Source organism: Eumetopias jubatus, unplaced genomic scaffold (genome assembly GCF_037043125.1).
Source record: "Eumetopias jubatus isolate StellerSeaLion01/CBP00866 unplaced genomic scaffold, mEumJub1_p1.0 scaffold_1, whole genome shotgun sequence".
Lineage (NCBI taxonomy): Eukaryota > Metazoa > Chordata > Mammalia > Carnivora > Otariidae > Eumetopias > Eumetopias jubatus.
This window is the reverse complement of record NW_028274807.1, coordinates 150,180,157-150,196,002: the sequence shown is the minus strand read 5'-3', so window position 1 is coordinate 150,196,002 and position 15,846 is coordinate 150,180,157. Positions and strand designations below refer to the sequence as shown.

At 52.6% G+C, this 15,846-nt stretch overlaps 1 protein-coding gene across 1 annotated transcript in view; it reads left to right on the top strand.

The window, feature by feature from the left end:
- The first annotated feature begins 276 nt into the window (after window positions 1–276).
- The window catches only part of ITGA9 (integrin subunit alpha 9), a 333,429-nt gene continuing 317,859 nt past the window's right edge, over window positions 277–15,846 (top strand). The window contains exon 1 of the mRNA XM_028107025.2: window positions 277–489. Coding sequence (XP_027962826.1) covers window positions 305–489 — 185 coding nt within the window. The 5' untranslated portion in view covers window positions 277–304. The remainder of the gene's footprint in view (window positions 490–15,846) is intronic.

Genomic DNA, 15,846 nt, shown 5'->3' with positions numbered 1-15,846 from the left:
GGCCGCCCACCCCGCGGGCGCGCCTCTCCGCAGTCCAGCACCGCCCGGCCCGGGACCGCTCGCTCCAAGCGCGCAGACCTCTCGGCCGGACTGAGGACGCCGCCCGCTCCGGGCCGCCCCTGCGCTCGCTTTCGGCGCCCGCTCGGCCTACCGCCCCGGGGCCAGCGCCGCTTCCCGCCAGCGTCGGAGCGCAGAGCTCCCGCCTCCGGGAGCCTCCCGGCCGTCGGCGGACCCCGCGGCCCCGGCGCCCGCGCGCTCGGCGCCCTGCTCGCGGGGCACAGCGGAGGGCGGCGGCCGGCTGGGGATGGGCGGCCCGGCGGCGCGGAGGGGCGCCGGGGGGCTCCGCGCGCTGCTTCTAGCGCTGGTGGCCGCGGGGACCCCCGCGGGCGCCTACAACCTCGATCCGCAGCGCCCCGTGCGCTTCCAGGGGCCCGCCGGTTCCTTCTTCGGCTACGCGGTGCTGGAGCACTTCCACGACAACACGCGCTGGTGAGTGTCCCCGCGGCCCCGGCCCGGCCGCCGCCCCCGCCCGCGCCTCGGCCCCCCGCCCGCCGCCGCTGCCTTTTCCGGCCGCCTCCACGCCGCGGTCCCGAGGGGGAGATTGCAAGGTCTCGGCGACGCGCAGCTCAGCCGCAGACGACAGGCGGGCAGGACGCCGGCCGCCGGTCTCTGGTCCCGCCGACGTTGCGGTGGGCGCCTGGGGTCGGAGGCAGCCGGGCCGGCGTGAGCGGGGAGAGCCCCGAGAGCGGTCCCCTCGGCCTCCCAGCCCGACGAGCCTTAGCTCTCTCGGTCGCTAAGAAACTTGGCTCCTCTGCCCCCGAGGGGCCTCTGCCGAATGCCCCAGGGCCCGAAGAGACCGGGCACTCGAGATGTAGACTCCTCGGTGTCGGGGAGCTCTTGGTGACACCCCACCCAGCGCTCCCCGGCTTCAAGCCACTCTGGTGCGTGGCGCCAAGGAAGTGCGGTGACCCCGGGACGTCAGGGGGACAGGCTGTGTGTGTAGGGGAGGAGTGGGGCTCCCCAGAGGTGAGTGTCTGGCAGCCCGAAGGGCACATTACGGTCCAGAGGCCCTCTCCTTCCTTACTAGATCTTCTGAAGAAGCGAGCAGAGAGGGTCCAGGATGCTGGAAAGGAGGATGGTCCAGGACCCTGGGTGATAAGGCTGGCGGGTGATCTCTGGGGCAGCCTGGGCCTCATTTCACACAGGTCCTCTGACCCGGAGTGCTTGTTTTAGGAGAGGAATGTGGTTCTGTAGAGGTCAAGGAGTCCAGTTGCTCCCTGAGAGTCCCAAAGGGTGGGAGCTCTCCCCATTAAGAGCTATCGGCTAAGAGGTACAGTGCTTGAGTGCTCAGCCCCTGAGGAGAAGCTCTGAGATGGGGTTGGTCCCTCTTTGACCCTTTCCCTGGACAAGTGGGAATCCCACAGCACACAAGGGTCACCTCTTCATCAGAGCGTTAGGCCGCAGACAGTTCCCCTATTCAAGGTCATGGCCCAGTGGGCCCCTGGGTGACAACTAGTCTGGAGTTGGTTTTATTGTGTGGTCACCAGTGTGAGTGTCCTTAGGGGATGCAGGCTGGGAAGGCGAGGTCAGTAGTGTGTGCTCTCAGCATGCAGCTCTGAGGGACAGTCCCCGCTCTGAATTGGACAGAGGCTGACCGAAAAGGGTGAGTTTGTAGATCTGAGTCCCGAGGCATTTCTGGAACGGGGTGGGGAGGGGGGAGATGGGACTCCGTGACTGGCCAGCCCGTTAACAATCATGTTTTTGAGAACTGCCTTCAAGAAAACCAATTTGTAAAGTCCTGTGTAGCCCCTGTCCAGTTCCACATCTCCTTCCCTACCATTTACCCCAGTTGCCGAGTTTAAGGCCAGACTGCCTTTTTCTGCATTGCCAAATCCCCCTTTTTAAAGCAAAGCAGGCTGAACACCTTTTCCATGTCCTGCATGCTCAGTGGGCTTTGAATTTGGTAGAGAATGCAGCAGGAGCCGTTGGAGAACACATCCCAGAATCCCCCGCTGGGCTCCTGGACTGTGACCTTGGCACAAAGTCTGTGGGGAGAGCAGTGAGGAATAGAAGGGCTTCTCTGGGCAGGGCGCTCTAGAGAAAAAGGTAGGCAGTGGAGCTGCGCCTCTGGGCTCTTTAATGGCTCAGCTCAGGGGAGAAGAAGAAGACCTGATCACCTGGATTTGGATCGGCCGCAGGTCAGAGCTGCCCTAGGTGGAGAACAACGGGCGGGGGTGGGGGGGGGGAGAGGCAAGAGCGAGTTTGACATAGGAAAAAAGTTGAACCTGCTTTGCTTCAAAAAGGAGATGAGGAAAAACTGTGATTGGAATAGACTTGGCAATTGTGGGAAATGACAGACTGGCCTTCAACTTGGCACCCAGGGTATATGGCGGGGGGGGGGGTGCAACTGGAAGGTAATGCTGGTGCGTGGCCTCGGTGCCAGTGAAGATGTGGGGCAGATATTTCTGGGAGGAATCAACAGCCAGCCTGCTGGTCTCAAAAGTACCCCTGTTCCTCAAAAGGAACCCATCAACAGCCAGCCTGCTGGTCTCAAAAGTACCCTGTCTGCGCCTGATATGAGCATGCTGCTCTACCCGTTGGAGGGCTTGTCCCTATAGTTTTCCAGGTACTGACTAAACTTGACGGAAATCTTTTTAAAGCAAATTTCCTTTTTCTTTTTTTGCCCCACATTGTGTTAATTTTTATCATAGTTTTTGCTACGTCCCTGATATCTGTGCTCCTGGGGCTTTTTCCAAGTATTTTCCTTCTTATCCTTTTCTCTCCTCTCTCTTCCCCCAAATATTCTTTGTCTTAGACCGTGAACATTATTCTCAGCTGATGATGCTGCCCAGGCTTTGTCAGCTGCGGCTCTTGAAGCAATAGACTTCCAACCTCCTCTCCCTTCTCTTTCTTTTCTTTCTCAAGACTAGACTTGCCACGGGGCTAATGAAACTTCCACCAAAGACCCCTAACTCACATGGTCCCCTAGCAAGACCCTGTGCCTCATCTTATAGTCCTAATTTTGTATTTTCTTAAAGGTAGTCACCCTAAATTTACAAGATTCAGGCTCAGTGGAATCTGGAGCGACCCTATGTCTCTATCTTAACTTTTAGCTCTGGGGTTAGTTGATTGACTTAGCGACTGATGGTCTCTTCCTATCAGGCAGTCCCAGGGCCCTGGATCTTTTAACCCCTCTTGAGGGACATGTAGGTTGTTTCCAATTATTCATGATTATAAACAACAGCAGGGGTAAACCTCCTTGTAACTAAAGCCTTGCGGACATCCTTAATTATTTCCTTCGAGTAAATTCCTGGGTTTAGAATTGCTGGGTCAGAGAGGAGGGAGATTTTGAGGCGTTTTCTATGCATTTTCAAAGTGCCAGTGAAGGTAAAGTGTGTACTTTAGAGAAATGCATTGATTCAGGCCCTGGAGTTTTGGAATGATTTGCTAAAGGACTGATCCAGTGTGGGAGAGGAGCTTAGCCATCTACATGAGGGGAACTTAAAAAGATCACAAATAGTCAAAATGGGTGTGGGAAGTAAGTGATAGACATGAAAAGGAAAAGTTATACATTGAAACTTTGAAAAGAAGGAAAATGGTAATTTAACCTTGTATCTGGTGTCTTTCTTAGGAAATTACTCTTTAGCTTCTTAATTCAACATTAGTGGTTTAATAAGTTGGCATCCTGCTAATTAAACACCTTTTTACAGGTAGAAGGATTTGTTGTAGATACGCTAAGGAGCAAGAAGAATGTGCTGGAGGGGGTGGGGATAGAGCCCAGGCACCAGGGTCATTGTGGGCTCTTCCACTGGGGGTCCGTGGCATTAAGGCGGACCCCAGGTACACATCACAAAGCACGTGTGTATGCTCTGCCAGGAGAGCTAGGATTTGTTCTTGAATCCTATAACCGAGCATACCTGTGGGTTCTTTTTTTAAGCCAAAATTGTCATGGGTCAGAAAGTCCTAGATCCCTGCTAGAGCTGGGGGTGACCTTGCTTTTCTAAACCTTGGGGCTTGAACACAGCTTTTGCAGTCCTGTTGCATCAGGAGCAAGAGCCCAGACCCAGAACCTGGTTCCTCTGTTGCTGTGCTCTAGGCAGTGCGAGTTGTCCCCATGGCCAGGTGGACCCGAATATCCTGGACAGTGTTACAGATGTCATTTGTATCTGTTTGGATACAAACATGCACATGACTCAGTTTCCTCTTTTCCGACAGCACTCAGAGGGTGTCTGCCTGCCAGAGCTAGCTTCCTCTCCTGTACCTCTCGCCACCACCCCTGCCCCCAAGTCGTCTTGCACCCTTTGAGCAACAGCAGTAGGTGCCAGGGAATATGAACAAAGCCGATTTCTGTCCCATTTCCTTAGACGTGTCCCAGTTCTTCAGCTGCAGGGCAGACAACTGTAACACCCTGTGATATAAATAAATGCAGCCCGGCTGGCGTCCAGCCCCCAAAGTGGGTTTCTTTCACACCCCTCCCCTCCCGTCCTTCCTCTCTGCCCCAGACGCCCTGGAGTCCGAGGTGATTGGGTGCATTGGCTTCCTTTCTGGCGACGTGCTTCCTGCTCCATCTCCTGGGACACATCAAGACGGCTGTGCTCAGGCACGGAGCAAGTGCTTGGAAATGGAAGACACGCCTGCTTTCTGCTTTGTTAAGGCTGTCAGAGCATCATTCAGTGAGGAATAGGAGGTAATTCAGAGCCAAGGAGAACATAACGTTCTCCATTTGCATTAAGGTTGAGAATTAAGAGAACGAGCTAGACGCACTGCCAGTGCTGTTGCCATTAGCCAGACGATGGCTATTTAAATACAAATTAATTACAACCAAATAAAATCAAGAATTCCGTTTCTCAGTCATACTAGCCACATTTCAAGTGCTCACCATCCACATGTGGCCAGTGGCTGTTGTACTGGACACTTAACCGCGGAGAGTGTTGGACAGGGCTGGTTTAGAGCAATGAGTTAAGTTCTAAAGGGCTAGACAAAGATGAGATGAGGACTGAAGAAAAAGGAGAAACGAACCCTTGGCATATTTGTGTATCAAAACAAGTGGGGGTGCTTAGGGGTGCCTGGGTGGCTCAGTCGGTTAAGCGTCTGCCTTTGGCTCAGGTCATGATCCCAGGGTCCTGGGATCGAGCACCGCATTGGGCTCCCTGCTCAGCGGGAAGCCTCCTTCTCCCTCTCCCACTACCCCGCTTGTGTTCCCTCTCTTGCTGTCTTTCTCTGTCAAATAAATAAAACTTAAAAAAAAAAAAAGGCGGGGGGATGCTTAAAGCAAGCTCAGGATTAATAGTGGACAGCCAGGGGGGCTGACTTCTTTGTCTTTTCCCTTGTCAGACACCGGAGTGGCAGCTCTGCTAAGGTGGAGGGATTTGGGAATGGAAACCACCTGTCATCTGATAAGTGAAGGGATTGTGTCCCAGGCAAAATCTAAGCTGTGGGCTCTGATGGGGGAGAGGCTTGTGCTTGGGCAGGCACTGGTTGTTCAGAGGGGCAGAGAGGGAGACGCCCGTGAAGGTAAAACCTCTCGAGGGGGGACCCGGGGATCATGGTCCCTGCTGTCCCCCACTGCCCGTCTTTGTGGGGAGACATCCAGAAATGGCAGTGACCGCTCTCCTAACCTGCGCGGGGCATGTCTTTGCAGAGTTCTGGCCCATGTCAGGCCCTCAGGTGGGAGTGTGGCTCCCCTCTCCATCTGGTTTTTCTGGAAGTCGCATTTTCAGACCTTATTCCTTGTTCTTACTGCCCTGCAGTAAGCTCTCAGGAAGGTATGGTGTGTGTGTGTGAGGCCCGAGTTCTAGGGTCCCAGGGAGTGTCTCTTGGGGTCTCCAGGGTTTTTCCCTGAGGAGCTAGAGAATCTGGCAAGGGTGCTGTTTCCTGAGCTAGTGCTGAAACCTGGCGGGGGCAGAGGCAGCTGTCTTGACCAGGGGAGAACCTTCTGGGGCAAGAAGACTACTCTTCTCAGCTAGTCACTAACAGCTCTGGGTGTGAGGGTGTGAAGAGCTGGGCCCCAGCCAACTCTGACTCCCCACGGACTTGCTGCTGGTCCGGAAATGGTCTTTTTCTGATAACTCTTACTGTGATTTGTCTAGGGAAAATGTTTCCACGTGTATTAAAAGCAGCCACTGTGTTCTCAGAAATCAAGGGAGTAGGCTCTAACTTTAAGAAATAAAAATTGATAATCCCATCAGAGAGTATTTGCTGGGCATCTATCTACAAGAGGTCAGAGGCTTTCACAGGCATCCTAGTCTTTAGTTGAATCTTCGGGACAAGCTGGTGAGTGGTTTGCAGTTTGCCAGTCAGAGAACTGAAGCTTAGTTACCTTGTCCAAAGCCTGCCCCGGTCTGGGTGATCAATGCACATTGACTGGGGGCTTGCGTCCGTGAGTGTCCTCTGGGAGCGGATGCTCAGGCAGAGATAGGAATACGAGAGAAGTGTTGGGGGTCGGGTAGGGGCTATGAAAGAATAGGGGGCAGGGAGCAGGACTGGCTAGGGAGAGCCTCAGACTGTGCTGTAGATCCGATTAGGGCGTCTATCAACTCGACAGGGAGCCCCCTCTCCCCCCACCAAGATCATAATTGGTCATTGGCTGGGCCTGCCTGGGAGGAGCATGGCCTTAGCATGATTGCTCTCGCCATGCTGAAGGGGCTGCCGCTGGGGACTGTCAGCTGACTGCCCCCTTGCAGCTGAACGACATGAGGTGACACGGGGATGCACGCCTCCATGGCTGCCATGGAGCCCATCATTTGTGAGTTGCTGTTAGGAAGGTATGCGATGTGCTCCTCGGCCAGCCATCCTGGGTGGGGATTATCTGTGCCTTTGCTTATTACACTGGGTCAGCATGGGGAACATTAGGATTCTGACCTAAAGCAGACTCCAGAGCATTCTAGCTGCCGGCTGACTCCCAGGGTGCCTCTTCCTGATTTCAGGGATGTCGCAGGGGAAGGATGGAGGAGGGAGAGAGCCCCCCTTTACTTTGAAGCATCGGGCAGCTGATGAGCTCCTGACCAGAGGGAGCAGTAGTCCCTCATTCCTGGTACCTTGTGAACCACAAACCATTAAGCCAAGTGGATTAGTGACCAACCAAAGCAGAAGAAAGTGTTATATCATGACTTTTTTTTTTTTTGAGGGAGCCTTAGAAAGTGAAAGTGAATCCCAGATTGGGAAAAATCTAGAGTCTTTGAAACCACAGGCTCACTGGGTCCCCAGTTTCTGCTCTGTGGGAGAGCAGAAAAGTCTTTTGTTGTGAGTTTCAGTTCACAGCTGAAGCAACATGGTGGCAGCAGCCAGGCCCATTGAGTACTTACCATGTGTGGAGTACTGTTGTACATGCTTTAGATACATCAGCTCATTTAATGTTCTTGAGTCTCAGCTGGTTGTCCCTCTAGCCCCATTCACAAAGGGGAACACTGACCCACAGAGGCATTGCTTGCCCAGGTCACATGGCCAAAGTGGTAGAGCTGGGGTGTGTGTCTTTGCCGCTCACAGAGTCAGGAGTCTGAATTTGGGGCTTCAAGGCATCCAAGCATCTGTCTCATGAGGTTGTGTCCTGCCTGGCTTTGCTGGGAAAGTTTTGGAATTATTTTAGTGGTAGCTTCCCTGTGGGGGACTCATTACTTATTCATGACCTACTGGCCCCCTGTGGGGGGAAACCGGGGTTCTGCTTTCCAGAGATGCTTGATCACCAAGTAAACAGGGACCCAGAGACTCTGCCAGGGACATTTGTAGGGCCTGCTGTCACATCTGTGTGAGGGTAAGATAGAAGTGTCCTAGGAAAGATGGCACATTCTGGAATATTCTATATATCCATTCTAACCTTCCTGGGCTGCTTTTGTTACCATCTCTTTATTCCCATTTAAGAAGCAGCTCTATTTGGAGAGGGGATGGGGAAGGTAGCTGTGGCGGCCAATGTTCAGGACTCACCCTTGGATTTGTAACTTTGTTAAAGAAACCCGCCCAGTCAGACTTTCTGCGCCAGTGGCCAATGTGTGAGAGAGGATGCTTTGTGTCCCCCAAAACCTGAAACTAAAAAACACAAAACCATCTTTGTGTCCACACATCCCTTGGTGTGTCGAAGCCCAGGTGGCCCCTCCTACCCTGTCCTGGCCGGCCCGTGTTCCAATGCTGCGATGTGTACAAAGCCGAGAGCAAAACCGGCATTGTGCAGGATATTCCAAAATGTGCAATTGCACCTCTTACCACCGCGATGGGTCCTAGGGAGTGGATGTTCCAGACACAGGGAGTGGCGTTCTTCCTGGCTCTGCCTTCATTGTGGCCCTTGATTTCCTAGCAACAACCAAACCCGTGGTTCCTATGCCTTAAAAGGGGGGCTGTTGAGAGTGCCACAAGTCCATGGCAGCGACGAGGGTGGGCTTCAAGGTCAGCCCCGCCCCCATTTAGCTGTTTCAGCCTCAGGGACCTTTGGGGGGCCTTCAGTCCCTTCAGCTGTTTGAGTCTTGTTCAGTTCTCTGGAAAAGAGGAATAATAGTTTCTCCCTCATTGCATTCTTGCCTTAAATGAGGCGATGTCTACAAAGCCTGGAACACTACCTCCGGCACATAGGAAACCCTGGATAAATACCAGTAGTTCTTTTTATTGTTACTTTGACCTGGCCGTGGGAACTAATGGTCATCTTCATCCTGACTTGAGATGCTGAAAGAGTGCTTTCAGTACATTTGTTGATACCTTTATTTGTTTATCAAAATCAGTGTGTCCATACTCAATACAGAAATGAACAAGATAGTCCTGTGTAAGATGCACTTGTTATGTGCGGTCTCTAAAATTTTGGTCATGCTCTACATAAATTTGCAATTTTGTGTATTCATTTACATCCTGCTTCCAGAAAGGCTCTGAGATGGCTCCTTTAATTGGAGACCTGTGGGATTGTATATCCCAGAGCTTTGCATGCTCCATTCTTCTCTAAGCAGGTGGGAGGCTGCCCCTGTTGTGGGGAGCTCTGGCCCCCCATCCTGGGCTCAACACAAGTCTGAGAGTTCTACGGTTGGGGGTCGTGGTGAGAATTTTAGTCCAAAAGGATAAAGGTAAAAGTGTTGACCTGTTCTTCTTGGAGAAGAAAATTATCACAAGAAAGCACCAGGAGGACCCCATGGCTTTTACTCAAACCCCCCAGGAGTCTGTAGCTTGCCGCTCTTGGATTTTAGCATTTACTTGATGCTCTGGGGGCGGGGGGGGGTGGGGGTAGGGAAGGAGAAAATTGGCCCTTCTACCATGCTTCCTTCTCCAGCTGCTGCTTCTTGGTGCATCTGCCAAGACCCGAGGCCCCGGCCAGGGCAGCTGCCTCCAAGGACACTTCAGTCCCTGACAGAGCCACCAGCAGACTGAGGCCTCTCCGAGGAGGGGGACCCTGCCTGAGTGGCTGCTCTGTCTCAGTTGGGCATGGAAGTCACCTGTTTCATTCTCTGACTCAGCGTTTGGATTGTACCCCTCTCCCGCCCTTTCTTAGCTCCAACCTAAAGTTCCCAGGGTAAAAATATTATTGCCAGCCCTTTGTGAGTACTTTCTCTGTGCCAGAGGTGCTATGCTCCTGCTCACTCTGATGCAGTGGGGCTACTATGAGGTGCAGAAGCCAAACCCGAAGTTACCCAGCAAGTAGATTGCAGAGTTGTGATTTGAACCCAGATGGACTTGACTTAATGCTTGTCTGGCCATTCTCAGGGTCAGCCTTGCTGCTGTCCCCTCCCCCATCAAGCCCCTGTCCAAGGTATCCATATCCTAAGGAGGAGGAAAAAGTGCCCCCATGCTTTTGAGAGCATTTGTCTGCTCTTGGCCTTGACAGATGGAAACTCCTACCTGTTCTCAAAAGTCGGGCTGTCCTGGATGCACCCGCCTGCCAACACTTTGCCATTTGCCATTCCTTTTTGTGCCTCCCTGCTGTCTTGGGAAGGGGACTGTGCATTTGTATCATCTTGTAAGGATGAGGGAGGTCCTGAGTGGCCAGGGGACTTGCCTGAGCTCACAGAGCTGGAGAGGAGGTGGCGGCACATTCTTCGGGGCTGTTTGTCACCCCACCCTGCCTTTCCCCTATCAGGGCCCTCAGTAAAAGTTTGTGGTCCTGGTTGGCAGTAAGATTCCTTTGGGGGCAGGAAAGGACACCGGGGAGCTGGAGAACCAGTCATAGCAGTTCTTGGCTGCAGAGCTAGGTCAGTGGGCTGGACTCAGGAGCAGTTAGTGGACAGTGGAGGTGCCACAGGCCAGTTCCCTTCAGAAGGGGCCTGTCCTATCTTGATGATCTGTTTTCTATTCCCATGATGTTGCAGCGTCACATGCTGCCCTAAGCCCCGGTGGCCTAAACCAATCGCCATTTCTTAGCTCATGAATCTGCAGTCGGCAGTTTAGACTGGGTTCAGCTGGATGGTTCTTCTCTCAGCTGGGCTCATGCATGTGTCTCCTGTCAGCTTCTGGGTGGGCTCGCTGGCCGGCTGGTCTAGGATGGCTTCAGTTGGGATGGCTCATCTCCACGTGGCTTTCGTCCCCCAGCAGCATGGGCTTGTACCCGTGGTGGCTGGGCAGGGTGCCAAGAGAGCAAGCAGAAGGATGCGTGGTCTCTTGAAGCCAAAGCTGGGAAGTCAAACCATGCCCCCTCTGTCACATTTGGTTGGCCAATGCAAGTTACAAGGCCTGCCCACTTTCAAGGGATTGGAGGGTGGAAATAGACTGTACCTCCTGAAGGAAGAAGTTGCAAAGCCCCATGGAGAAGGACATGGATACAGGAAGAATGGAGAATCATGGCTACTTTTGCAGTCTGCTGCTAGTGGTGAGAGTGTCCGAGCCATTCCTGGATTTCTATGAGCTCGGCTGAGGGTCTGAATAAATTCCTGATTCTGATGAGCTCCTGGGAGTGCTGTCAAGAGGGGGAGCTGGGGTGAGTTGGGTGCTAGGGTGTTTGGCCTACTGTCTAACATTCTCACGTTTCACTGAGCACCAACTTTGTACCAAGCTCCGTCCTAGGTACTTTATAAACACTGTCTTAAACCTTGCAAGAACCCTTACTAGGTACATTTTAATTCTTCCTATTTTGCAGAGGAGGAAACCCGAGGCCCAGACTAGTTAAGCTATGTGACCTCAGGTAAGTTTCTTGTCAGTGGTTGTGGCAGAACTTGAACCCTGTGTTAGCCCCGTGCTTCTTACATGTTACCCCCCTGAGTAACTGGCCCTCAAAGCTTAGAATTCAAGCAGAACTATTAGTTTAAAACCCTTAAACACAGTTAGTATCCCCTGGTTTGAGTCAGAGCCTCAGTTTCCCCAACTGTAAAAAGAGGAGCTTCTGAGTCCTTTCAGGTTCACCAGCTCCAGGTGGCAAGCATTGGCCCCGGAGAGTCTCTCCTCTCTGGGAGTGGAGGGTCCCATGTGGTCAGAAGTGGCTCCCTGGCACCAACCAGCCCTCTCTCTGTTCAAGTCTTGGCTATTTTTTGCCCAGTGAGGGAGGCGGAGTGATTCCTGGGGTTTCTGGGCAGTGTGGTGGGACACGCAATGATTAGATTCCACTCATGTGACTGACACATGGGTCCCTGGGGAAGCTTTGGCATTGGGTTCAAATGCACGAAAGTAAGCCTAATGCATGTAAGGTTTTCAATGCCCAGTTGCCGTCCTCGATCGCACTGTAATTTTGCCCTCAGGAACCACGGCTGTGTATTTGTGGGTAGGGTGGGAGCCTTCCCCGGGGAGGCAGCTTGGGGCTTCTCTGTCACCCGCTAGCTGGGGCATTTACCTGCTGTTTGCTCTCCTGATGTGAGGGATGGGTTCAGAGCAGATGGGTGGTGGCGGAAGTGGACTCTTTGTAGCCAGCTTGACCACTGAGGAGGTAGGTGACCGTGTCGGAAAAATAGAGGGTGTTTAAACTGCCACAAGAGGAGGGAGTTTGGAGGACTGGAAGGAGGACGCCCTTGGACGTGGATGCCCAGGGTTTAAATCCGAGCTCTGCTGCTTACCAGTGGTGTAACCCACCACCTCTGAGTAAAATGCACAAGAACCTGCCCAACAGGCTTACCTTGAGCGAGAGATCGGACCACCCGGGAGCATAACTGGTGCCGGCAGATGAACACATGGGCCCCCATCTCCAGACAGATGTGAGAACTCTGGGCATCTCTGTGCCAGCAATGTACACGTTTTAGAAAAACAAGAAGGTGATCGATATTCAGCCCGATGTGGAAAGGTAAAGGGCTTCTTTCTATTCTAAATCCCAGTCTTGGGGCATGACAGACATTCCCAATCAAAGTTCTAACCTGGGAGCCACCTGTGAGGGCTGAGCCTCATGAGGGCTTTTGCATGCAAGATCACATGTGGTGGCTGGCAGCAGGTGGCTGGTCGCTCTGCACTTGTTGGCTCCCGTTTCCTGCTCTCTGGCTGCTGTGGGGTGGGCAGAATAGTGGGGTTGACACTGCACGCGACTGCCGGGGTGTGTGTTGCCATGTGGCACCTCGCCGTGTTTGTGGGCTTGGGCATGTCCTGTGACTATCTTTGGCCACCTGTTTTCTCCATCTGTAAAATGGGGATAATCATGCCTTCCATAGGATTGCTCTGAAGATTAAATGCAATTCTGCCTTTAAGGAGCCTCGCCCAGCACGTGCCCACTCCAAGTGCCAGATACCTGCTGGTTGTCCTTGTAATTAGAAAGCTAGAGTTGTGAATTAATGAGAGGACTCTAAAATGTCTTTGCAGTTTGAGTGCATCTTTAACTGGGGCTAGGATAGGAGGAGAGTCGCACTTCTCAAGAGTCATCTGTTCACACTGGCTCCAAATGGAACACGATGATTTGTAATCAGCGTAGGTGGTTATATCGTGCCTCTTAGACGATACGTCAGCCAGAGAGCTGGTTAAGATGCACGTTCTGATTTAGCATCTGAGATTCCAAATTTCCATCAAGTTCCTAGGTGTTCTCCAGGCTGCTGGTCGGAGGACCACACTTGGAGTAGCCCACAAAGGTGCAAATCAGCCTGATGATTTATTGACGGGAGCCTGTTGGTGGGGCCACTCGGGCCCTTCCATATGGTAACTGTACAAAGGAAGGAAACTTCTCAGTGTCTTGTCAGGGGTACCAGGGAAGATTTGGGAGAATATTGGAAGTGGCCAGGCTGTCTCTTTATAACTCAGAGAATAATGAGAGAAAAGGCAGATGGCATCTTTGTGGTGGTTTGTCCTGAACTCTGGGCGGTTGCATGCTCTCCATCTCTTGGGATTGGCCTGGCGGAGAGCCCACTGAACTAACTTCAGAAGAGACGGGCTCATCAGCTGGCTTGCAGCAGCAGTCTTGCTGGCTGGTGGCCTAGGTAAAGAAGAGCGCAGGCTGCGGAGGAAGCCACAGCTTTCTGTAAACACAGAGATACAAGCTCGTGCTACACCGTGCCATCCCAGTGAGCGCATACGTGTCTACACCCTCCCCCCCCATATCTTGCTTCATTTCCCACTACAAAGGATTTGGGAAAAACCTTCTCATCTGACCAGCTGATGGAGAGTTGGACCCAGAGCATTGTTATCAGTGCTTAATTAGCCATTGGTCGAACCCCTGAGTACCTTGGGTTTGGAAGGGAAAAACAATTCAGTGGATCCTTTTTCCGCCTGAGATTTTGATATAAACTTCGCCCCTCTGGGTCTCAGCTCTAGGCTAGAAGAAGCAGTACCTGGGATTTCGCCCTCCAGGGTCCTTTCCCAGGATAACCTGTGAACCTCGGTCGCTGAATTTGGCCCAGTGGTGCTGTCATGACCAGGGTTCCCGTGACATTTGCTGGGGGCGGGGGTTGGGATACAGAAACAGCTTGTTTCTTGCAGCCATTTCCCTCCCTTGGTATGAGAATAATTCTCCCCTTGGTCTAATTTTTGTAATGTTTACAAAATGAATTGCAAGTGACATTTATTCACTGTGTTAATGTAAATTTGGAGTTTGTGGGAACCTTGGGACCCAGCCCCGTCCCGCTGGGGTTTTTGAGCGCAGGAGGCATTTTATGTTCCTCAGCTCCTACAACCTGACACGTGGAAAGGCCGGGGATGTTTTGGCCGTTTCAACCTGTCAAACTGCTAATTCTTCTCACCTGTGAAAACATAACTGGCATTATCGAGAGCAACCCTTGGCTTGTCCTGGTGGCTCTGAAGCTCAGCCCCAGAAGTCAGTAGGGAAATGGATCCCTTAATGTGGCTTTCTTCTCACTAGAGTTGCGTTTTGCGTGTCATCATGCATTTGAGTCAGCCCGACTCCCCTGGTGTGGTCCGTGTGGGAAAGTGCTTGCTCAGATTTCCGAAGGCTTTGGGTTCCAGCCCCACTGCTGCCTGGGGAGTCTGCAGCTGGGGCCCACCGTGGGGAGGCCTCAGGAGCGGGAGCTGTGGGCAAGCTCCTGGAGGGGCAGCTTCCTGGGGTGCGACTGAGGGGCTTCCCGGGAAGCTTCGGAGCCTGTGCCTCTCAGACGCTGCACGGAATCAAGTACAGACTCTTGAGACCGACCTGGAAAGAAACACTCCAGTAAGGGTAGGTTTTCCTGGCTCCGTGTATCCTCAGCGATCCTTTGTGTTCTGGGCGTTGAGGGATTGGGCTCGGAGGCAGTGGGAATTAAGATAGGACCCACATCTCTGAGCCAGATTGGTATGGCTGTTCAGCCTTTGCTGTGGGTCCATCTGAGGGTCCCAGAATTTTGTTGTCTGATCTCTAGATCTCCACTCCTTTCAGCCAGGGTGCAGTGTCACTCTGTGGCCAGGTTGGGGGTGAAGATCATGATCCCAAGGTGAAGGTGGCCTTCAGGACAAAGTGGGGGGAGCCTGTCCGGGGTCATTCTAACCTCTGCTAGCCCACTTTCCCGCTTGCATTCTATTCCAAGGCCAGTGGGGTATAGTATATTTCACAATGTGCCTGGTACCTTTCGAGGAGAATTGCATCTCCTTTCCTGTCTGCCACACAGAAGGAGCAGCTCATGTTCTCCTTGAGCAGTGGCTTGGAATTTGCTACTCTTTGGACACAGGTGTAGCTCTTGTTCAAAGTCTCACCTTACAAGGCCTTTTCCACATGGCTTGTTGCTCGGCACACAGTGCCTGATTGGTACCAGTTAGTATTCTCTGCGATAGCTCTGTGCTTGACTGCTCTCTGGGAACAATACATACAAATGTAGGGGAGCTTGTTGCCAGTTTCCCCCATGTTCTGTGTCCACATAGCCCGAATGTGTCTCTTCTGTCCTCTTCAAATTCTTGCTTTTGTCCTCCGGTGGGGAGGGGCCCTGCGGGGGAGAGCTCATCCCCACAGCAGCCTCCTGTTCAAGATGAAGGATGCGCAGCTTCGTTCTTGCCCCGTTCGTATGTGAACTCTTCTACCTCTGGTTGGCACCGGGGTCAAGGATATGGTTTATAATTCTACCCTCCTGCTATTTCTTTATACGTGCTTTGTGTGTGGTGGGGGGCAAGGGAAAGAAGGGGGACATAGAGAAATGGCATCTCCAACTTTCCTACTTTTTATTATTATTATTATTTTTACTGAAGTATCACACACATCCAGAAAAGTTATCACATTTGTGTAGACACTACTCAGGTTGCAAATAGAATATCGTAAGCACTCTTGGAAGCCCCCCCTTGCTCTTCCTGAGAGGTAACCCAGAGCATGACCTCTAAGACCAGTTAAATTCCAGCTGCTTCGGACTTCAGATAAATGGAATCAGACAGTGAGTGCCTGTCGGGCCTGATGTCTTTTGCTCAGTGCTGTCTTTGTGGGACTCGGTGTGTGGCCACAGTCTCACACTGTGAGACTGTGCTCGTTGATTTTCATTGCTGTGTAGAATGCTGTTGTGTTTCTGTGCCACCATTTACCTGTCTGTTCTGGCACGGGTGGAACTTTGAGTCTTCTCCAGTGTTCGGCCA